Raw genomic sequence first — 24,162 nt, forward strand, 5'->3', positions numbered from 1 at the left:
CAATGAAGACTGAACGTGTGATGGATGGCTCACAAACTAGTACACAGGTCAACAAAAGTGGGAAAAATATACTAAGATACAAATCTCTTTCACTAGTGTGATATCGCCTCATTATCTCCAGTGGCACTGCAGGTTTCCTAGTAAACCCCTTTGTCTGACCTTGTCCGTCACAGGTGATTAGTCTCTCCATGGTTTGTACAGCTGTAACATCTCCATCGGGTTAAAGGTGATCCAAAGGTTGCTGCCATCCCCTGATGGCTCGTCTTTCCTCACCTCTGAACTGTGTATTTCTGCAGTTCTAGGTGTTGCATGGTGACCCCTCCTGGGAGCATGGTAGCTCCCAGGATGTTGTAATGGGTCACGGTGCAGTAGCCACGTGACTACCATAATAAAAGAAGCAAGCCACTTCCGGCTCGCCAGTCACTCCCATCGAGGCTCCAGCGTCATTCTTGGTGCACCATGCTGGTGCTGCGCTGCAGGCGCTGAGACCAAGGACGGGGCCCAGCTTGAGGACGGTGCCCCTGCCGGGCAACGCCGTCCGGACGGTGCCCCTGCCGGGCAACGCCAGAAGAAAAAAGAAGATGCAGGCCAGTATCCAACGGGGCCTGCAAAAGTAACAAAGGGAGAGAACTGCCAACTCCATCTCCCGCCGAATCTCCCCACTCAGGGAAGTAAGGTGCTGCCCCCCGCCTGCCAGAGGGACATGAAGCGGCTCTGGCCGCAAGGAAGGAGTGCGCTGTCCGCCCCTCCCCCACCCGCGGGTCGCAAAGCACAAAGACGGGCCCGACTCCAGCTGGGCCCGCGAAGAGGAGGTGCAACAAGGGGCATGCCGCCAGTGATGCCGCCAGTGGTGCCCTGATGCCATCCCAGGAGCACCTAGACCATGGACTTGGCCGATGTGGCCCCTGGGCCTCCCCAGGTGCGGCTTTACCAGCACTCGTGACTTTTGATGGTGGCTAAGGGGAACATTAAGGAAGACCCTAACTGGTCTTCTGCAGCTCCACCAGTGCAGAGGATGTGCCTCATCATCAATGGCTCAGTGATGTCCGACGGCTCCTCCCTCCTCTTGCGACTGTCTTGGACCAACCTGCATCCTTGCAGCTTCCTGTTCTTATTAATAAAGGGGTAGCCATCACTCTTCTGCTCAGATATTGGTGACATACTCTCCTCCTCTTTGCATACGAGCTCCTCATCTGGCATTCCTTCCTTTGCCTCTGATGTTACCGCCTCCTCCTCTGATGTTACCACCCACTCCCCTGTCTTCTCCCATCTTGCCGCTGACACATACTGGACATTTGGAACCAAGAAGTATGCCAAGACCAAGTACTCAAAGTTAAGCAATTTTATTAGGGATTGTGTACAGGGGAGGGCCAACTGAAATGTAAACAGGTTATTTCCCAGTAAAAAATGACAAAGTAACAGCGTCTTCTTCATTCAGCATCTCTTGCAATGGTTTTCTCATGGCCAGGATGCGAGTTCAAACTGTCAGGTCTCAGCTACTGTTTCCAAATGTCTCAGGGAAGTTACCTCACTCCCCAGTGCAATATGTTGCAAACCTTTCTTCTGCTCTTCTGGGCGTAGTTGCAGGCCTTCTGGAGTCCTGCACCTCCAGACTACACCAGTCCTTAATGCTTTGTCAGATCTTCGGAGGTGGTTTAGGGTTCTTGGTGTGGTCAGCAAGATGAGAGACAAAAGCGCTACTCTGTACTAACTTTTCTTGACTTGGCTGTTTCCACCACCTCTCTGAGCGGTCACTACGCTCCCTGACCCCCGCTGAAACCTCCTCCCCCTAGTAAACCTACCTAGGCCCTGACCTGTCCCTCTGGAACCTCCTAATTCCAAATACCTAGTTGGTATCTGGGTCCTTGCCTCTCTTTTCAGTATTGTAATATACTTGTGACCTCTTTTCTTTATGGTTTTATTCTTTCTCTCCCAAAGCTCATCAACCCCTAAATCATCTTCACTCTGATCAACTGAAGTTGTATCGCTTTCAGTTTCCTCACTTTCACTGAAACCCTCCTCATGCTGATTTCTCAGTGTCTCCTTACTACTCCTTTGGCCTTTTGTCAGTGCCTCCCGCTGCACTTCGCGTATTACCTTCTCTCGCCAACCTTCTAATATTATTCCGTCCTTCAACTCCACTTCAAGTTTCATTTCCTACTTTTGTATTGTTCCAATATCCCTCTTTTACTCCACTCTGGGTTTTCCTCCACCCTTTTGTGTTATTCCTACTTCCCTCCAACTCCACTCTAGGGTTTTCTTCCCCCTCTCTGCCCTCTGTTCGCACTACTGATTTCCAACCCCTCTTGTGTTTACTTCCTCCCTGTTTTCTTCTGTTACCAATATTAACAGAGAATCCACTCAAGGTTTTCCTTTCAACCTTCAGTCCTCTATTTCGGGTACTGACTTACAAGCCCCTCCCGAGTTTGGCTGAGCCCTCTTTTCCACTATTTCAAGTACTGGCTCACAAGCCCCTCCTGGGTTTGCCTCAGCCCTCTTTTCCTCTACTTCAAATATTAGTTCACAAGCCCCTTCTGGGTTTGCCTCTGTCCTCTTTTCCTCTACTGCAAATATTGGCTTACAAGCCCCTCCTGGGTTTGCCTCACTTATAAATCTTACTTCTTTCTTCTCCTCTATGAGGATCACCTCTTCCTCTCCCCTGCTGCCCCTTCTGCAGCTCCTCTCTCAGGCAGACTCCTGTCTCCAGTCTTTAAAACCTCTCTGGCACCTCTTCTTTGCAGCAATCTCATTGTGGACATTTTGAAATTCTGTATACAGGGAGAAGCTGAGGAGGCAGCTTGTGTGACAGACCGCATGCGGGGCTGCTGTTGGGCAGGCAAGTGGGCTAATGATTATCTAGCAGTGTTTAGGTTGCCCCCAGGGTCTCCCTGGTTTTGAAAGGTTTCCCTAGGACTTCTAGCCCCTTGAAGGGAGAGTTTCACATCCCAGATTTTCTAATTGGGGAAGAAGGACAAGGTGGCTTGTCTGTTTGGTTTCGATCTTTGAATCCTGTGACCGGCGTTCTGGTATCTTGCCTGTATTCAGTGAAACAACTGGGTTTTTTCCAGGCTTAATTCTCCATAGCCCCTAATTCTGCTTCCCGAATCCGCTTTGGGCTTTGCTTCGCTTTCTGATGGGCATTGTGGTAATTGTATTTTTTCCAATACTGGCTTATCTGAGAGCCCAGGTTCCCTGTGTTTCTTGACTTATGGCCACTAGAAGAAGGCCCGTGAAGGGGACTTCATCACACGGCCAACAACTCATGATTGCTGCCCTTATTGTACTCCAACTCTATCTCAACACATGCTACAACCTTCTCCAACAACCAGCTTTGTGGTTTTATAGTGTGCTCTATCCTCCCCTCGGTGGCTCTCCTAGTGAGGGATTGCACCTGTTGCTGATAATATAAGAACCCCTGCTCTCCTCCTACTCTCTTGTCCACCCTTCTTGGGTCCCCTCCCATGTTGTGAGGCTAAAAACCTTGGTGTCATCTTTGACTCCTCTCTCTCCTTCTCCCCTTCTCCTTCTCCCCTAACATCACAGACCTTGCCAAGTAGGCCCACTTTCGGTTCCAGCTCCTCAGAGGCATTCTCCCCTTCCTTACCTTCTCCCAGAGCTCTGGTTCTCTCTAGGCTGGATTACTGCAACAGCCTCTTCCTCATTCACCCTCTTTCCTCTCTTCGCCCTGTTTTAACTAATCCAGAATAGGAATAGGACTGGCCTGAAGCCCAGGGACTGCATCTCTCCAGACCTACAATCTCTCCACTTGCAACAGGTAACGGCAAGGATCAAATTCAAGACCTTCTGCATCATCCATCCCGCTACATCTAACTCTCTTTCCCTAAATACCTGCCTGCTAGAGCACTTCTGTCCTCTAGATCCAACTCTCTGCAAATCAGACGTTTTTCCAAGCAGAGTGTGAGGGGTAGATCTTTCTATTTGGCAGTTGCCTCCATCTGGAATGGCCTCCCTGCCCCTCTCAGACTTGAGCAGGACCTCCTTCAGTTTCGGAGGCTTCTCAAGCCGCAGCTCTTCTCTACTTTCCTACCTCAAGCCTTACCTTGCTAAAAGGATTCTGGTCAATATAAGGTATTGTTCCTGGGCGAGTCCTTTTTATTTATTAGTATTTTTGTTGTCAGCACGCTTGAGCCCAGTTTATTGTGACCGTTGCAATAATACACACTACCTTTCTACCTCAAGTCTGAGCCCTATTGCAGTGCGTCAACTATATTGTTCAGTCTTTTCAAATCACTTAACACATATGCGTTAATCTTTTTTCAATTTTAAGGCTTCAAATCTATCTTTTTTTTCAAAATATCAATTTCTACAGATCAATTGTTCAAAATATCAATTTCCACAGATCAATTGTGTCTTGATTAATTGTTTTTACAATAGTTTAGTTTTCCCCACAAGATAGATTTTCTCTTCCTTAAATGTCTTTGCAAAATAAACACCATCCACAAGTCAATTTCTTCATTGATTGTTATGAACACCATCCACAAGTCAATTCCTTAAATCAATTTCAACTTCATTGATTGTTTATTGACTCTTTACATTTTTAATTTTTTTTCCAGATTATTCTTTTCTCTCAACACGTGTTTCCCCATGGAGTGTTCTCCATGGTTCTGCAGGAGAGAATCATATTTTATTATTTTCTAAGATTTTCTTCTATCATCTTCTTGCTTTAATTCTATTATTTTCCTTGCTCTTGTGGTGATCTAGTTTCCTCAGTATATGCTATACTGGATCTGATTGTCCAGTTCAATGCCCCCCATCTGCCACTGTGAATGGCGGCCTGGTCCCCCATGAGTCTTTTCAGGGCACCAGGCACTCCTTGATCAGTCTTTGCCTGCACCCCCCGAGCCCCAAAATCCACACTTCCTTTCCAGGCCCCCCTCCCTGACTAGCCTGGCGGGTTTGCCATCCCTCTGGAGTCTGGTCCAACCCCTCCTCTTGTACTTAGCCGGTGGTCCACACCCGGCACCCCCTGACACTTGCCACCCTACATCCCCCCAGCACTTGCCTAGGACCTGGGCCCTTTCTTTCTTCACCTACCCCCTCATTTTTGCCCCCTCCCCTGACCGTCACTTACCACCCCCTCACCCTCTGCACTTCCTGTTTCTGCACTTGCATGATCCGAATGTCACATTGCCTAGTAGGACCAATATTGTTGTTTATCTCCCCTGCCCCCACCCTTTTTGTCTTGTGGCGCCTGGACAACCCTTTTGTGCTGTATAGTGCACCTTATAAATACTCAATAAATAAATAAAGGGCTATGATTATCCGGCCCCATTGTCTGCATCTTTTGTTGGCTGATTGTACAATAGGCCTTTCTGTTACCTTGGATCTTACGTCTTTCCTCTTGATTTTCCCTTGTGCTACCTATATTGTGCTGAGCTATTTGTTTTTGGCAGCATACTTTTTAATAGCTGGGTTCACACTGCATAGCTTGATAAACGCTTTGTACCAGCGGGTATGCGGGTAGCGGGTAATATTGTATCCCTAGCGGGAGAATCCCTTGCCGGGGAACAGTGTCACTGACAGGCTCCTTCCCACGTGCGGGTTTCAGCATTTGTCAAACAGAGGATCCGTGTTTCCATGAAGTTGACAGCAGTCCTGCATCCCATTGCGGAAGTGTTCTTTGATGTGCTGAGCGAGTTTGTGACAGTCTCTAAATACTCACTACCATTGGCGTCTACAATAAAACACGTGCCCTAAAGGGGAAAACATTTCTTTTCAATATTATGAATTTGGACCAACACAGCATCCACTGGTTTAGAGCGACATCTGTCCCCCATCCATCACTATCTCGTTGGTCCCCAGAGCCTAGCAGGGGAAATCATCACATATGATACAGCTGTATGTTGTCACCTACAAAAATATGCACACTGAATGGAAAAACTATCATTGATCTGACACACAGAAGTGTATGATCACATGTCAGGCATGACCTGCCAATCTAAAATGCCACCTTAAGCATACTTGTTTAGTTAAAACAAATGGGCCAATAAAAGCACTCTTTCCATCATAGAACTGCCGACTGCTGTGATTGGAAGCCTTGTTATTGTTTTATGCAACTCCACTAACAGTGGTAACCACAGACAAACAACATTTAATTCCGAATAACAATAAAAAAAATAATGTAACACAAAATGGAAAAAAATATCAATGTACCAAGCACAAAACTGGAATAAAACATCAGTGTTCCAAACAGGAAGGAAACAAAAGCAGCTCATCAAAGCAACAATCGAAATCTTTCTCCCCAATTTGCCCAGTGTCACAAGCTGCCACAAAATGTCTAACACTATAAAAGAGCTCTCACCATTACACAATCTTTCCGCATCTTAGATAAGCTGATGAACACCAGGAGCCTCTGTCTACTGTTGGAGGAGCTCTGACAGAAAACTCATGTGCTAGTCAGAACTATCAGAAATACAGAAGCACCAAAGAAAAACCAGCGTGCAAACGCATCACCCAGCAATGATGGAAAACACTCAACTCAACCATGCAGAAGCAATGGACCCAAAGGGGAGCTCGTTGGTGATAGGCAATGAAGGCTAAGCCCAGGCAAGGCTATGCATTTGACAAAGCATTAAATGTACAAACATTGCAAACATTTATGCTGGACAAAGAATTCACTCAGATCCTCCAGTATCAAAATAAAATACAACATGAGTAACTTGTCCTTGTAAATTCTGTATTGTTTTTAAACACACACACACACACATCTAAAGATTGTATATTACCTTGGATCCACTCCTGCTTTTTCTTCTTATCCGACGCACTGATCTCATAGCTTTTTTCTAAGCATTTTATTAGGAAAAGGCATTTCTTTCCATCTTTGTCAGGTAAAGACTGAAACATAAAACAAGACACTATTACTTTATAATGCATTCATCTTTACGTGGAAGAAAACCATTAGAATAACACAGATGTAGAAGTATAATACCAACAAGCTGTCCAGCGGTGTCCACATGATGAGACACTCATGGTAGGCTACATAGCATCATGGCGATTCATACTACAGTGTTACTGACATGAAAGCAGGAAAGGTAGCTATGTATTTGATGAATGTTTCAATACGGAAAGGTCCAAAAAGCTGGGGGAAAAAAGCCTGAATGTGTGATAGGGCTGAATTTCGGCTGTTCAAAAATTCCGAACAGCCGAAAAATTTAACTAAATCCCCCATTCGGTGCTAAGGGCTGCGGGGTATCCCCCGCACCCTTAATCACTATAATGTGAGCAGGCACTGCGGGGATGTTCCCCGCAGCCGAATCCAAAAAGTAAAAAAGAAAAAAAAAAAAAGGACCCTGCAGCACCGGTTCCTGATCACAGAAGTGAAAGGGAGCAGGCGGTGCAGAGACACACTGAGTTGGCAGCACACAGCGAAGTGTGCCACCGCAAGGTAAGTAGGAGGGTGTGAGTGTGGGTGGCTGTGTGGGTGGGAACAGGGGCCAAGTCAGAAATGTTCAGTGGAGAAAAGACTGAAGGTTATTTTCAGAAAAATAATCTTCAGTCTTTTCTCCCTTGAACTCCCTTGAACATTTCCGTCACGGGATTCTAACCCCGATCCCTTCAATACACTGAGGTAAGTGCACTCAGTTCTCTTGCAGATACATTGTAATGTTTCTGCAAGATAACTGGGTGTGGGTCTGGGTGTGGAGGCTCCTCTGGCTGCTCCAACCATGCAACACATGGGAGGCAGGAGCTCACATTTCCACCTTAGATGCTCCTGTCCTTTTATATGAATTGTACAGGAAGACACACCTGTGTTTCCTTAGGCCAAGGAAAGGCTGGAAAACAGTGTCAATGCCTCGGAAAAAGAAGGGTCTGCAGCAGAAGGCGGTGGGAGTTCATAGAAGGAGATAATTCAGAGATGGCTGGCAAAGAGAGCCGAAGGGGCTGAAACAGGAGGCAGGAGGACAGAGGTGAGATAAAGGAGGTTGGGGAAAGGAGGACTCAGTAAACACAGCATGCAGTTTACGCACCCCTCCCCTTTCAAACCACCCACCATTTGCACCACTTAAGGAAACAGAGAGCCATTCCCCTAAAGTAAAATGAGAACAAAAAGCATCTCTGAAAGAGCAAGAGAGGCAACAATCACCAATTAGGCATTCTATTGGATACTGCATATTGCGTGCTGCCATGATGATAGGCATGCCTTTGAGAAATGAGACAAGCAATTAAATGCGTGCAGTTAAGAACATTTTTCAACAAATTAGCAGACTCTTTCATGGACTGAGATAGATTCTAAGGTCCTTTTCAATACTCTTTATTGTCGATGTTAAAGACAGCCCACAGAATGTAATTATTTAAACAGAAACTTTCTAAATGACAATGCTAGAGGCCTGATTTTATACTTTAAAGACACACTCTGTAAATAATCTTGCTCGATGCTCAATGTTACTAATGACCCGTTGTAACTGTAAATACTCCCAATATTGAACTGTAACTTGTTGATATGTAAATACACTACCTGTAACTGTAAGAAATGTGCCCAGATGCCTCAGGGCTTGGTTTGCATTATATAAATAAAATACAATACAAAACAATACACTAGAATGGGAATCGCACATTTCTTCAACTATTGCCAGATCAATGTTAAGGACATGTAGAAAAATGCACAAGTAAGTCAGAACTGTGCAATACAAAAAGAGTGCATTTACAACCCAAAGGAATTCAGCAGGCTCAGAATGTTTTTGAAGAACATGACAAGCATAAATGTCTGGGATACCATCACCAGCACTATGTTTCTGGATCTCCAGTATGGAATGAAAATCCATCAATATATAACCAATCCGTCATTTGTTTAAATTATCATATTTTGCTTAGGCTTCAATAACTAAAATAACGTGAAATGTCATACAAAGTATAATTTAAAGTATCATTTTATTCTTCATTGCATGTACCTCACTCGGAATCACACTGTGGATTCTTTAAAACCTGAAAGAAACATGTCAAAATATATTTCAAATGTAGCTTGGGGTAATTTGAAACTGTTTGAAAATGTACCTCACACTTAAGCCCTAGTTCAGGAACGCAGTCACACGATATGAGGCCACTGTCGTGGCCACTGGGCAAGGGCCCATGTCTTTATCACCTACAGCATCCAAATGGACCCAGTCCTGGCACCAGGCTCATAAAAAAGAGTGCTTTGCACACTTTGTGCCTAAGGCACGTGCAGTAGGGCCGGGCGTGGCCATAGAAGATCATTGGGGAGCACCTGCAAGAACCTCTGGAAGTGGCCAGGTGGAGCCATAAGGTGGGTCCAAAGGGAGGGGCCAGGGTCAGCCTATTTAAGGCCAACCCACCCACCTACTGGCGCTTCACGTTAGTCTGCCTTCTGCAGCGTAACGCTTACCGCCGTCCTTACCTTGTTTTCCTGCTCATCATCTCGTCGCGCATGTTCCAGACTCCAGCTATTCCATCGCTGAAAGCATATTTTACCTTACTCCAGCTATACCACCACTGTACGCGCACCTTACCTGTCTCCTGCACTCCATAGTCTGCAGCGCATCGCATCTTACCTGATTCCCATAGTCTTCAGAGTTGGAGCGCTTTCTCACCTGTTCCGGACGTCCAGCTACGCGGGAGCTTATCTTCCATTCTTCATCTTCGCGGAACATCCATCCTGCAGCCGCGGACTGGCTTCCGAACAGTCGTCCTCCGCTTGATGTTGCCAGACTTCACCTGCAAGAGAAAAGAACACAACAGGTTAGACGTTGCATAAATAACTAACGCTCAGCTGCGCCATACCAGACCCTAGCGTTCTACCCTGACAGCCAATTTACCATCTAATTCTAAGGCTTCATCATCCTCTGGGGAATCATTGGACTCACTCCAAACAATGCGACTCTGTGCACACTTATAGAGGAGAGAAGAGACATTGTAAGAATTACGAACTATAATCACAGAAAAATACATTATAATAAGAATACGAACAATAATCATTGCCAAGAACACTCACCTTCTAAGTGGTTGGTCACAGCCGGTCTGGGTCACCACTTCTACGGGCCAGTGAAGCAACTAGGTCCACCCAAAGCGCCCCTGCTACCAGAAGCAGGACGGAGAGCCCATCATTACGAAAAAACAGGTGAGCTTGCATGGGCAAACGCTTGCTCACTTCATTCTGGCACGAAAGGTTTGAGGGGAATCACGACACCATCATGTCATTCTCATTGCTTCTCATCTTCTCTCAGGGGCAGTACCAGAATCCAGAGCAGTTGACTTTGCAGCAGCTGGGGGAGAGAGCTGATCCAAAAGAGCCAAGTCCAGGGAGGGTTCCAACCGTGCCCCAATGTCCCTGCTGAGACCAGGTGAGCATAACAGAACGCGAAGCCTCTCTGAATCTCTGCCTGGGCGTTATGGACACTTCTGAAACCAACCAGTTCGCCCAATTACTGGGGGAGCTGCAGGCTGAAGTGCATGCCTCTAGGCAAGAGATCAATGCCTTGAGGAGAGACCTTATTGTAGCCCAGGAACGGACGGATGATTTGGCAAGGGTAATGCTCCAGACACACGCAGGACAGGTTCCATTACCTGCGATTGCACCAACTCCTTTGCCACAACCATCACCACCAGTGCAAGTGGTACTTCCAGGGGCAGTCCCACTGGCCCCGCCAGAGCGTTTCACCGGCGCCCTAACAAATATGCCATGTTCATGAACCAGTGCCGCCTCCACTTTTTGTGTCGACCTGGGGCTTTCCCTAACGATAGCACAAGAGTTGCCTTTGTACTTTCTTATTTGGGAGGCAGCGCAGCTGACTGGTCCATACCATTAGTAACCCAAGATGATCCAATACTTTGAGATTTTGGGGAATTCCAACGGGAATTGGAAAAATTGTTTGCCAGACACACCCAAGGACAAGCCTTAGATAACGAATTATTGTCTCTCAGACAAGGAAGCCACGATTTGTTGACTTATATTGCCACATTTAACCGTCTCGTACACAGACTAATTGGCCTGAGGAGAAAAGGACCACATCTTTTACCGGGGGCTACGTGGTGAGTTAAAAGATGTGCTAGCTCAAGTGGTCAACCCGCGTGAGTGTTTTGCAGAATATATCAATCTGACGGTGCAATTGGACCATGGGAATTTCTGGTTCGTTACCCTTCGAATATCAGGACTTTTTGGATGTGTTCCAAAAGGAACAAGCAAACACCCTGTCTCCACACAGACCTTAAGACTACCAAATCAACCTGGTCCCAGGAGCACAAATCCCTTACAGTCAAATGTATGCTCTAACTGAGCAAGAGAATCAACATCTGAGAACATACCTAGATCAGTACCTAGCCAACGGGTTCATCCGCCCATCCAAGTCTCCAGCCTCCTCAGCTCTCTTCTTCGTGCCAAAGAAGGAAGGGGACCTCAGAACTTCTATAGATTATAGGGCAATGAACCAGATTACCGTAAAGAATAGATAACCTCTACCACTCATTCCCGAGTTACTTGATCAGGTGAAGAATGCTCAAATCTATACAAAACTGAACCTACGAGGAGCTTACCATTTGGTAAGAGTGAAAAAGGGCGATGAATGGAAGACAGAATTCCGAACCAAATACGGACTCTTCGAGTTTCAGGTTATGCCCTTTGGGTTATGCAACACACCAGCAACATTCCAGTTCTTCATGAACGATGTACTTCACGAACTGTTGGACGTCTGTGTCCTCGTTTACATCGACGACATTCTCATCTACTCAGCATCCTAGGAAGATCATGTGGGCCATGTAAGGGCCATTCTGGAAAAGCTTCCTAAGCATCGGCTGTTCGCCAAATTGGAGAAAAAAAATTCCATGTCACGGAAGGCGAATTCTTGGGCTTCATGCTTACCCCACGAGGGGTTCACATGGACACTCGCAAAGTGGAAGCTATTCTTCGATGGCCATCCCCAATATCGACCAACGGAGTGCCGAGTGTACTCGGATTTGCCAATTTTTACAGGCGGTTTATCCTGGGATTTTCTCAGATCCTTCATCCTATCACTTCTTTACTTAGAAAGAATACAAAGTTTTCCTGGTCTCCCGAAGCCGAAAAAGCCTTCCAGGAATTAAAATTGGCCTTCACCTCAGCACCCGTTCTTTGGCATCCCCGACCTGACCTGCCCTATGTAGTTGAAACAGATGCCTCCATCATGGCCATGGGGGCAGTTTTATCACAAAAGGACCCGGACACGGGGCAATTACACCCCATAGCATTTTGGTCTTGTAAATTTACTGCACCAGAGATTAACTATACCATAACTGACAAAGAGTTACTAGCAATTAATGGAGCTCTTAAAACCTGGAGACACTACCTTCTAGGAGCTAGGGATACCGTCACAGTTATTACAGACCACCGTAATCTGCAGTATTTAAAAACTGCCAAGGCCCAATCTTCACGTCAGCTTCGTTGGGCTCTTTTCTTCGCAGAGTACGATTTTGTTATTACATACAGACCAGGAGTACGTAACGGAAAAGCAGACGCTCTGTCACGAATGGGAGAGGACAAGGATGCATTTATACCATCAGAACCAGTACCCATCATTCCTGAAGGGCAAATTCAGAACCAGATCACAGTAACCGCCTGCTGGGAAGACTTGAAGGTCGACCTCCAGTCTCAAATGTACCAAACAGCCCAACAAGAATGGTTGAACAAAGGGGACCAGCACTCCATCAAGGATAATTTACCCTATTTTCAGGGAAGACTATACATTAAAGACAAGGAAATACAAAACAAAATGACAGCAAATTACTATGAGTCATTAGTGGAGGGACATCCCGGAATTACTAAAACACTGGCCAAAATCCAGAATAACTATTGGTGGCCAACCTGGAGAAAGGACACGGTCCAGTTTATTGCAACCTGCAGTGTTCACGTGCAACAATAATCTCAAAAGTCAAGCCCCGCAGGATTATTGCATCCGTTGGCTATACCACCATCACCATGGCATACGCTATCCATGGACTTCATTACAGATTTTCCACCCTGTGATGGCTTCAACACAATTCTAGTCGTGGTAGATTTATTCTCCAAAATGGCACATTTTATTCCACTAAAGGGGCTTTCTACTGCTGGAGCTCTGGCTACTGTATTCTTAGAACAAATAATCAAACTACATGGCTTCCCCTCGGTACTGATTTCAGATTGGGGAACTCAGTTTGTCTCAGCCTTTTGGAGGAGTTGTTGTAAGATAGCGCAAATCGATCTTAGCCTATCCACAAGTCACCATCCCCAAACTGATGGTCAAACGTAAAGGACCAATCAGACGCTAGAGCAGTACCTGAGATGCATGCTGCAGCAGACGGAAGGATCTTGGAAAAACATTCTCTGGTTGACTGAATTTGCCTACAATAACTCCATCCTCACTAGTACTGGACAAACCTCATTCTATACCTTGAATAGTCGCCATCCTCGGATGTCCTCCTTTGATCCGATTGATGAACTAGAAATGCCGGCGATCACTTCTCTACATAACACCATTACCCAAACTCTTAAGGAAGCAACCAAGAACCTAATCAAAGCCAAGGAACAACAGAAAAAGTTTGCTGACAGGCACAGAAGGGAAGCTCTGCATTACCAAATTGGCTATAAAGTATGGTTGGCATCCAGGAATATACAATTAAAAGGACCTCGGGTCTTCTGTCCAAGATATCTCAGAACTTACCCCATCAAGGCCATCATCAATCCTGCAGCTGTAAAATTAGATCTACCCACCAATATGCGGATCCACCCAGTATTCCACGTTTCCCTCCTAAAACCTGTGAAGCCGGAGACTAGGATTAAAAAACCACCTGATTACGAGGTTAAAGACATTCTGGACTGTAAGATTGTACGATCAAAACCGTACTACTTAATCGACTGGGAGGGTTATGGACCTCAAGATCGCACATGGGAACCTGTTGAATTTGTCCATGCACCTCGAATAATCAGACAGTTCCACCGTAATAACCCTGCCAAACCAGGACCAGAGGGAAGAACGCCGGTGAGAGGGGCCTTGAGGGGGGAGTGTTGTCATGGCCACTGGGCAAGGGCCCATGTCTTTATCACCTACAGCGTCCAAATGGACCCAGTCCTGGCGCCTTTGGACCAGGCTCATAAGTGTGCTTTGCACACTTTGTGCCTAAGGCACATGCAGCAGGGCCGGGCGTAGCCATAGAAGATAATTGGGGAGCACGTGCAAGAACCTCTGGGAGTGGCAAGGTGGAGCCACAAGGCGGGTCCAAAGGGAGGGGCCGGGGCCAGCCTATTTAAGGCCAACCCGCCCACATAGTGGCACTTCGCATTAGTCTGCCTTCTGCAGCATAACGCTTACCGCCATCCTTACCTTGTTTTCCTGCCCATCATCTCGTTGCGCATCTTCCAGACTCCATCTACTCCATCGCTGAAGGCGGATCTTACCTGACTGCGGCTACTCCATCGCTGAAGCCGCATCTTACCTGACTCCAGCTACACCATCGCTGAACACGCACCTTACCTGACTCCAGCTATACCACTGCCGTATGCGCACCTTACCTGTCTCCTGCACTCAATAGTCTGCAGCACATCACATCTTACCTAATTCTCATAGTCATCGGAGTTGGAGCACTTTCTCACCTGTTCCAGACGTCCAGCTACGCGGGAGCTTATCTTCCATTCTTCATCTTCGCAGAACCTCCATCCTGCAGCCGCAGACTGGCCTCCGAACAGTCGTCCTCCTCTCGACGTCGCCAGACTTCGCCTGCAAGAGAAAAGCACACAACAGGTTAGAAGTCGCATAAATAACTAATCCTCGGCTGCTCCATACCAGAGCCTAGTGTTCTACCCTGACAGCCAACTTAGCATCTAATTCTAAGGCTTCATCAATCTCTGGGGAATCACTGGACTCGCTCCAAACACTGCGACTCCGGGCACACCTATGGAGGAGAGAAGAGACATTGTAAGAATTACAAACTATAATCACGGCAAAAGACATTATAATAAGAATACGAACAGTAATCATTGCCAAGAAAGAACACTCACCTTCTAAGTGGTTGGTCACAGCCGGTCTGGGTCGCCACTTCTATGGGCCAGTGAAGCAACTAGGTCCACCCAAAGTGCCCCTGCTACCAGAAGCAGGACACGGAAAGCCCATCACTACGAAAAAACAGGTGGGCTTGCATGGCAAACGCTTGCTCACTTCATTCTGGCACGAAAGGTTCGAGGGGAATCACAACACCATCATGCCATTCTCATTGCCTCTCATCTTCTCTCAGGGGCAGTACCAGCATCTGGAGCCATTGACATTGCAGCAGCTGGGGGAGAGAGCCAATCCAAGGGAGCCAAGTCCAGGGAGGGCTCCAACCGTGCCCCAACTTCCCCACAGAAACCAGGTGATCGTAACAGCCACACAGCACTATTCAATTCACAAGTTTAAACTGGTTCTGCAATTATACAAATAAAGACACTGCCAGATGGTCAGGCCTGGGAGCTTGACCATCTGCAATGAGGGGGTCTCTGCTTGATATATGTTTTAGGTCTTCAAAGAAGACCTATAACATATATCAAGCAGAGACCCCCTCATTAAACCCATTAATTCAGGTCACGAAAGGGAGCGTAATGACATCCATAAACAAAAGAAAAAGAAACCTTGACTTGCTATACTTCCATCTAAAAAATGAGAATGTACAAGAGATGCATCAACAGTGACATCTGTAGGCTGAAGTCAGCATCTTTTTCATTTATAAATTGAAGACAATTCCCTTGTGGGAATTTCTAAATCAAAAATGTTATTATTAAAAAAAGATCTCTGTGATTCAATGTCCAATCCAAATAAGATTAGTTGCAGAATCACTCTGAGAGTCAGAACCAGTAAAAGATTTGGGGGGACCTATGGCCGTCCCCATCTGTCTCGTCTGTTGTTGAACCTCTAACCTAACCAAGATCAGTGAGTACAGGAGAGTGACCACTACTGTTTAATTCCAATGACTTCTAGTGGTGAGGGCCTAAAGATCTAATGCATTTTCACTAGACTCCCTTAGGGACTTCCTAACTCTACCTACACTATCCAGTGGTTAGTGTTCTAATGGGAGTTCGGATGGTGCCTGGTAACTACTGCGTTTGATTCAGGCCTTTTCTTTCACACCCTCTCTGACCTCTTGCTTTCTATTCTTATTGTTTGGTGCCTCCACCTCACTCCTCTAACCAGCCTTCAAGCCCTTTGATGTTTAATTCCGCCTAGGTTTTGCCTTCATCCTTTGATGTTATTATTCCTTCTAAAACGACTACTCCCGCCTCCACACTACTGATCACCATTACACACCACTGCTCCTTCCTCCACACTAAATGCTGCTCAGTCACCCGCCTTGCTCCCAGTATTAATTTGCTTCCCAATCACTCCTTACAGTACTCTTCTAAACATTTGCCAAACAAACAGGCACACTTACACTGCAGTACCACTTCCACAATCTAGCTAATACATTACTTGCTCCACAAATCGCCTCCAGCGCCTGCCGCTCCTATCTGCCTGCTGCTGGCCGGTCTCTTGGTCCTCCTCCACCTCCACTTCCAACCTCAACCCAATCACCCTCACTTCATGCTTACTGTTACTGGTTTTTATATCCTTCCATTGTCTACGATTGGTTCCCTTTCCCAACTAATCTAACCGTGACTTTTACACTAGGGGTATGTGTGTGTAAAGTGCAACATCTTAAATAGTTGGCAAAGCGGCAAAGCCCACCCACTCTTTCCATACAGGAACACATAACACAGATGGGTGCTCAAGAAGGCAAGAGTTCCTGTTCGGTTCCACCCGGTCCCACAATAAAATATTTGAGGGAGGGTGGGTATTGCTCCCCTTTAGGTCCCTGGTGGTCAAGGCTGCCTCTGTCTAGTTGCACAGCCTCACTGTGATTTCTCAGCAGCTCTGCAAGTTCCTGGGTTCATCTGTGTACAGGAGTGGCTTCCATATGCAGCTGTCTCTCTGCCTGCTGCAGTGCACCACAGCTTCTGGTGGCAGCCTCACTGTTTTTTCTCTCACTCCCGGTCTTGATGCACTGCAGTTTTCGGTGGTGGTCTGGCTGAGCGACTCTCTCTCTGTCTCCTTGCCTCCGAGTACCCTGGGATCTGATGGCATCTCTGATGTGCAGCTTTCTCACTCTGTGTGGCAGCTCTCAGCAGCAGTCTGGCGATTGTTCTGCTCTATCTTCTGCTTGTGATAGTCAAGTTCTGAAAGCAATACAAACACACTGGCAAGTTTCTGATCTTGGAGGCAATGCTGGAGATATCAGTGGTCTGCACAGATACATTCTAGCACAGGGATGGGACAGGAATTGGGGCTCTCTAAACTGCCACCATCCACTTGAGGAGTAGGACTGGCTCTGGATGGCTCCCTGGTGGGCCTCCCAACCCCAGGTGAGAGGAGTCCCCATTCCCCTTTGTTAAGGCTAGGTTACCGGCCTTGTCACACACTGCAGGGCTGGAGCTGTGGGCACCGGGAGGCTTTCTCACCAAAGGCACATGCGAGCATTATCATTTTGGCATGGAGAATATATGAAAGGGGTTTTGGATTAGCAGACCTCCGTTTCAGAGACAGAATTTACTTTCATACAAATGAAAAAGCTCTCCCTATCCAGCCCCTACCAGGTTATCACTCTGTCACAGAAATTCTTTCAGAAGATCCCCTTCAGTGGAGGAAACCTTTACTGCCTGCCCGCATTCCAGTTTGTGTAAACCCTAGTCTCACAATCATATAACTTTACGTCAGAGCCCAAGTTTTACCCCACTTTTTTTCAAACATGACAGCCTCCAACATAGATCCTAAAGCCCAATAGACACTGCCTCGAGTGAGGTCAAGGATTATGGGTTATCTGGGTAGAATAGGTCGTTTCCAAGATGAGGGGAAGCACAAGTATTTCCTTACTGCAATTTGGCACGCAACGAGCTTGATAATCACCCATAAACATAGTCCTGCCGCGCCACAAGGACAACAGTTCATGTTGAAGAGCAGGCGCACAAGGTCAACCACTCGGTCTCTGCTCGTGCACACTCTCAAAATGTCCTGCAGTGAAATATACATGCTCTGGCTTTTATTTAGCAACCCCATAAACTCAAGACACGTTTCATCAGAAAAGCATTTTTAGAAAGACAACATGTCCCTGGATCCCAAATCCCTTGTGCTATTGCAGCCCTCCTTCTGATTCCACTAACACCTGCTCTCTGCCTGTCTCCGTTTGTGGACTTGTATTTCCTATCTCCATGGTAAAGTCTATCTGCGTGCATCCCGTGTGCCCAGTCCACCGACACCACACCTGCCTTCCACTTCTTCTGACCATCCCCGCTTGCAGAGCTCAAGTCGAGGGTACACGAGAGGGTGGACTCAGTTCCCCCAGCTAAAATGAGAAACAGAAAAATAACTAAGGTGAAATGTCCCATTTCTGTACTCAAGTTCCAGGGAAAACATTTGTATTGGTTCTTGGAGTTTAAAACATGCACACCTTTTAACATTTTCAAAAACACTATTAGAAGAAAATATCCTCTCTTGGTTTTGTGTGTGTGTTGATTTTATGAAAGGCAAATGACATTCGTCCTGTGCAATTTGGATGATTATGCAAAGCCAATTTAATTAAATGTGCATATTTCACCTTGATATGTGAATGTCTGGCAACATCATGTTGCCTTTGTTGAGGCCCCCCCACTTTAATGTTTAGGACTTGACCCCTGCCTGCTTGTCTCCAATTCTGCACATACACGTACCTGCATAGTTGTTCTAGTGGCTATTCCTGCTCTTTAGTACCAGACAACTTGGTGCTCCTTCTTTGCCATTTACCTTTCTGCCTTATGCACCCCGAACCTCCTCTGTGATAGGATGCCATCCTCCAGTCACGTGGCATTTCCCTCCCACATTGAGGCGTTGAGAGGCAGCACCCATTAACAGTAACGATGTAACATCACTTGACATAAAAGCCCTGATTCACAGAACGTTTTCCTATGGGATTGCACCATGATAAAACACTTTCATGAATCAAGCCCTAAGCCCCCTTGTCATTAAGCTACTTGATACTAAAAAGTGTTGTTTCTGTTTACATGGCGCACTTTATGTACCGTGATGCACAGGCATTCCTGCATCAGAGTGATTCCCATTGGCTCCGAACTCCACAGTAGCACTGGAAGCCTGGTCCCTACAGGTGCAGCACTCATGTGTTATGTCAAACTTATTTCAATGTCCATATGCCAGATTGGAAGGATTGCCGTAACACAACGCAGATAGGTAGCAACAACAAATTGAAGTACGATTTTGTTCACTGTATGACAACATTGTTTTGTTATATTGACAAATTAGTCAGCCCTATAATACACAAAATGTGGAGACTGTGCATTTTACCTCTACAAAACAGTTCTCGTCGAGGAAGATTTCTCCCTTTTTGTCCCTTAGGTCTTCACTTCCATAGTATGACATAATGTAGGGTTTCAGCACAAACCAGCGCTCAGTCCAGTTTTTCCTTTTGTGTCCCTTTTTCCACATGTAGCCCTGTCAGAAAACAAATGGCAGCTGTGAGTTGCAATCATTTCAGGCGCAGTTATTTTATGCTCCTCACTTGTTAGTAGAGGTGCTGCTTGCATAGCTCCCTTCGTTGGTCACATGTCTCGGGCCCAGTAAGACCTAATTTATGGAAACACAGCCAACATGTCCCCGGCTCCACTGAGGTTTGTAAGTAGTAGAAATGGACTTGTTAAAACACCTTATAGTAAGTTGCAGCAGGATTTTCAGAATTAATTTATTATTGTTTTAATGATCACAGAAAATCTATACATGCAGATATTGGTCATTCATTGTGGACATCCTGAAAAACCACCTGGGCTGTATTATTTGGTAGAAGGATAAGACCAGTCTTCTCAGTAAGATCTCTGCCATTGACAGACACTCATAGGTTCTCACCGGGTGCTTTGGGGGGAGGGCACATTAAAGTGGATCATTTCACATGGGCTTTCTGAGCACTCACCTTTTATCATCCATGCCTACGACATGTTACTACTCAGCCAGTCTGGATTTAGTCAATGTTGGACATGCCTGATGTGCTAAGAGGCTGCCAAAATGGCAGAGGTTGTGCTAAATAAGACCACATTACATCACTACTCTGCAATTTAAAAAAGATGCTGCAAAATCGCTCTTAACAAGAGCGGGCGATGGAAATAACCAAGGTCTCTTCTCTGCACCACGAGTCTGTGGTGTTCACCAACTCCCACCTCTCCCCATATTCTGGGTCTTTATTCACTGCAGCCCACCAATTGCTCAGCTGCTCCCTTTCTAGGTGTGTAGTATCTAGGACCCACTACATAAATACAGACATAGAAACACATTATAGGAAGGAGGGGTAACATGGTATCATCATTACACATGCCAGGAAATATACACAAAACAAAACCAGGTAGGTAATCCTTTTAATTGGTTTAATATGGTTTTGACTAAATCTGGATGCTTTACAAGGCCATATAGTCACTGGACATCATGTGACCAGTGGAATAAACAAGGGAAATTCTTCATGGTCAAGGTAAATACCAACCAGTTAAAGAGGGGAGGTTGAACTATACCCCCCGTCCCGGAAGACACCCCAACCGAAAGAAGAACCAAAGACAATATGGCTGCCGATCGTACGAGCTCGGACCAACCCTCGCTGCACCCACGATGGACAAGTACCATGAGAAATACCCCCTCAGTGGAACCTACAACCCAGGAGCAGTGCGAACATTACCCCGAGTGGATGAAGACGCACAAGACGGCACCAGTGACAGCCAAATGGACAGAATCGACTAAAGCGCTGAGTATCCATGCCTCAAGTCGTTAAAGACCACATGACCTAGCAGCATCCGACATTAGGCACACGTGCCATCCGCACATTCGGGACACCCACACAACCAAATGTACATAGAACACATGCGTACAGTTCTATGAGATGTTCTATGAGATAGAGACAGTGACATGCACATACTATCTGCACGTTTATTATTTTGCCACCAGTTTATCGCAACAACGCCGAAACCGCCAGAAGCAAGAATATCACCTGCACATGCTTGCAGATGCTTACATGCAAATAACCCTATGGAATGGCAGGAGCACTCAAGGATTCCATTTTCCTGGGTTAGGTAGGGGCCACTGATAGTAGTCTTCCCAGCTCAATTCTACATTGGCTACGACAGCTCCCACACATAAGGTTAGCCTTTGCGCATCCCTATGCGCTCATAATGTTGTCCAGGACTGCTGGCACTACATGTATATATTTATATATGTTCTCTCCCACTTTCTTATTATATTCACTTTCCATCAAATTCATCTCTGTCATGGTGGTGCCCTTCTGTCCTAAACACTCAGTACGACTTTTTCTAGGTCTCACTAAACCCTTGCTCTGGGTCTTAACTCTGTGGAATGTGGACGTTTATTATTGGGTTTATAGACGACCATTGTGTGTTTAATATTTCAATTTTAGGTTTTATAACTGTACAGTGTGCATGTGGTGTGGAGATTTATGATTTTGAGTTTGGTTTTGGGCAGGGCATTGTTGCACATTCATGTAGTTATGCTCTTGTTTTACAGTGTGGTTACATCTTTTCTCCTGATGAAGACGTTAAATCTACATTCTACGTCGAAACCGGTTGAGTTCCTCAAAGGGATGTGATCTTCATTCTTTCCTCAGATCCACCTTTGCGATAGATTGTTTCATTCAATCAGTTCTATTGCTGACTATACAAATATAAAAATAATTAGATTGCCTGCGGGGAGAATTTGTTTAACCCTTCTTTCTTTTTGTTTATACCCCAAAGAAAATTCAGTTTTTTAGTTGTTTTTGTATGAATGACAATGACTGTTGAGTATGATTTGAATGCTGCACTATGAATGTATATTGTGGTTGCTTTTTTAGTCAATTTTATGTATATCCTTGCTGTCCTGCCATGTTACACAATAATGAAGTGTGTAAAAGCATGTGATTCATTGACTTTTATGAATTTTTGTATCATGTCAAATACATTTTGATACACCTTTGTGGTAAATAAATTTGCACTCTGGACAATTTTTTCAGGTTTTGAGGAGCACTCAAGGGACCTGACAAAGCCATAACACACTAATCTATGGATGCTATATGGAAGGCACATACAGGAGAAACCAGACTATGGCTTAGGAAATCAAAGTAGGCCACAACCGTCTCAGAAAACCTGAAGCCACGCTGAGTACTGTGCAAGCAGAACTACAGCATGGGGAACAAGGCCAATGCCAAGGTTGGACAGTTGCAAAGTGACATTCTTTACCCTGCACCGAAGTAACACTGGCAGTAGAGAAGCATAATCCTTCTTAATGCAGAATAATTCAGAACTCCAGAGCTCACAAACACGGTCTCTAGACACGTGACCCAGCCAAGCTGATAGTGGGCCAAGAATTCGCAGCTGGGAAGAAGCAACCATCTCAAGGACCAGACAATGGTGCAACAAAATTGTTACACTCGAGCTACAGTTATGCGCTGTCAAAGGAGCACTCTCACAGCAATAATTGTCTACACACGGTTACATCGCAGTCACATAGTTGCACATTGCACCATGAACAGGTGCAGTCTGAGCTGGGAATGATGTAATATTCTATCAAAACTGGCATGCGAGCCAGAGTTCCTCGAGCTGTGCCTGGATTTGCCTCTGTGCATTTGATCCCCATTTGTTTGTTGGCTGTAATAAACCTCAGTTCAACTTGCTACTTGTCTGAACTTGTGTTCCTTTTGGGATTGGGAAGGAGTAAGGCCTTCCGTGAGTTCAATGTCCACGAACTTCTAGCAAACCGCCCGACTTGCCTGGGAGTTCTCCCAAACAAGTTGGTAACAGAGGCGATGGTTTGTGATGTCGGCCCGGCCAGAAGCTGCCTCCTTCGCCGCCGGACCTGAAAGTCAGTGTGACCTTCACAGGAATTGCAAGAAAGCCGGAAAAGCACTAACCGGGGAAAGGTCGTCGGGAGCAGTTTGGAAATCATACCGCCCGCGATTGGTGAAGAGTCCAAGGTAGACCAGAAGGGCAAGGCGAGCGGTTGACGGGAGGGGCCAGCTGCCGAGCAGCATCAACAAGCACCGAACGTAAGTATTGGTCCAGGCAAATAGCAAAGGAAGGTGTGAGGGTGGGTATTATATGTGCGGGATGTGGAGGGTATTATTGTATAGTATATAGAGAGTATTGGTAGCAGATGAATGTTGAGTAGGGACGGGAGCGAGGTAGAAGTCCCTTTTCTTTGTCTAGGGAACATTCGGTCTTCGAGGTAAAAGGTTCCGGTGGTAAACCAGGACTATAGACTTGACAGACTTGGACTATAGGAGTCTGTAAATAAAGTATTCCTATGAATTGGGCATTTTAGCTTGAAGCATAGATGTCGGTATCCCCGTGACGGTTAGCTGGAGCCATCCTAGATTGCGGAAGGTGCACTATCTGGTTAAGTCTCCTGGAGAGAGTCGTTTCACATGTTAGGCAATGCAACGGGTGCAGTTAGTCACAAGAAATAATGGAGAGGCGGGAAGACAGCTGTTGGGTTTTGTGGGGTTTTTGGGGGGTCTTGTGGGGTTTTCTGTGGGATTGGAGCAACAGGTCATTATTCTCTGTGTGCACAACTTGACTACCTACCTGTTCGAACTTTAGCTTGGTAACATCATCCATAGGTCGGTGCATAGGATGGGTGTTGTGACAGTGAGGAGGTAGCATTGTGGACCTGGTATTGGTAGAGAGGTAAACGAGTGGCGGTGCGTGCAAGGTGCATGCACAGGATTGAGGTTGTGTGCCGGAGAACCGGAGAGCTAGTGAACGAGGAGCTGTACGTGGAGTACGCTGTCTAAGATGCAAAGCCACTGGAGCTTGTAGCAATTGAAGTTGATAACCATTGCAATGTAACTTTCCTCCATTGACAGCAGATAATCGAAACCCTCAAATAGAAGTCAGGTAAAAATCCTAATGTATCCGATGTACCAGGGGATGGTGGGGGGAGTAACACCAATACATCTGTGCAAAACCCTGCCACCATATGAGAACAAGATTGTCAAATATAGTATACAGTGGTCAAAAGACACTGAGGGGAAAAGCCTGAACCCATGGCTGCCTAACTGCAGTTTTTCCAAGGATGTGCTCCAATCACTACTGACACACTTACAGAGCACATACAAGGGGAAGAAACTAGCAAACCGCATGGCTATATTCGAGCTTTGGCATATGTT

General features: G+C 46.0%; 1 protein-coding gene across 1 annotated transcript in view; it reads right to left on the reverse strand.

Moving 5' to 3' along the window:
* The window catches only part of SWAP70 (switching B cell complex subunit SWAP70), a 774,099-nt gene that overhangs the window by 204,803 nt on the left and 545,134 nt on the right, over positions 1–24,162 (reverse strand). The window contains exons 5-6 of the mRNA XM_069623664.1: positions 19,317–19,463; positions 6,747–6,855 (exon numbers count right to left, since the gene is read on the reverse strand). Coding sequence (XP_069479765.1) covers positions 6,747–6,855; positions 19,317–19,463 — 256 coding nt within the window. The remainder of the gene's footprint in view (positions 1–6,746; positions 6,856–19,316; positions 19,464–24,162) is intronic.

The sequence above is a fragment of the Ambystoma mexicanum genome, chromosome 11, assembly GCF_040938575.1.
Source record: "Ambystoma mexicanum isolate Mex_15411 chromosome 11, UKY_AmexF1_1, whole genome shotgun sequence".
Classification (NCBI taxonomy): Eukaryota; Metazoa; Chordata; class Amphibia; order Caudata; family Ambystomatidae; genus Ambystoma; species Ambystoma mexicanum.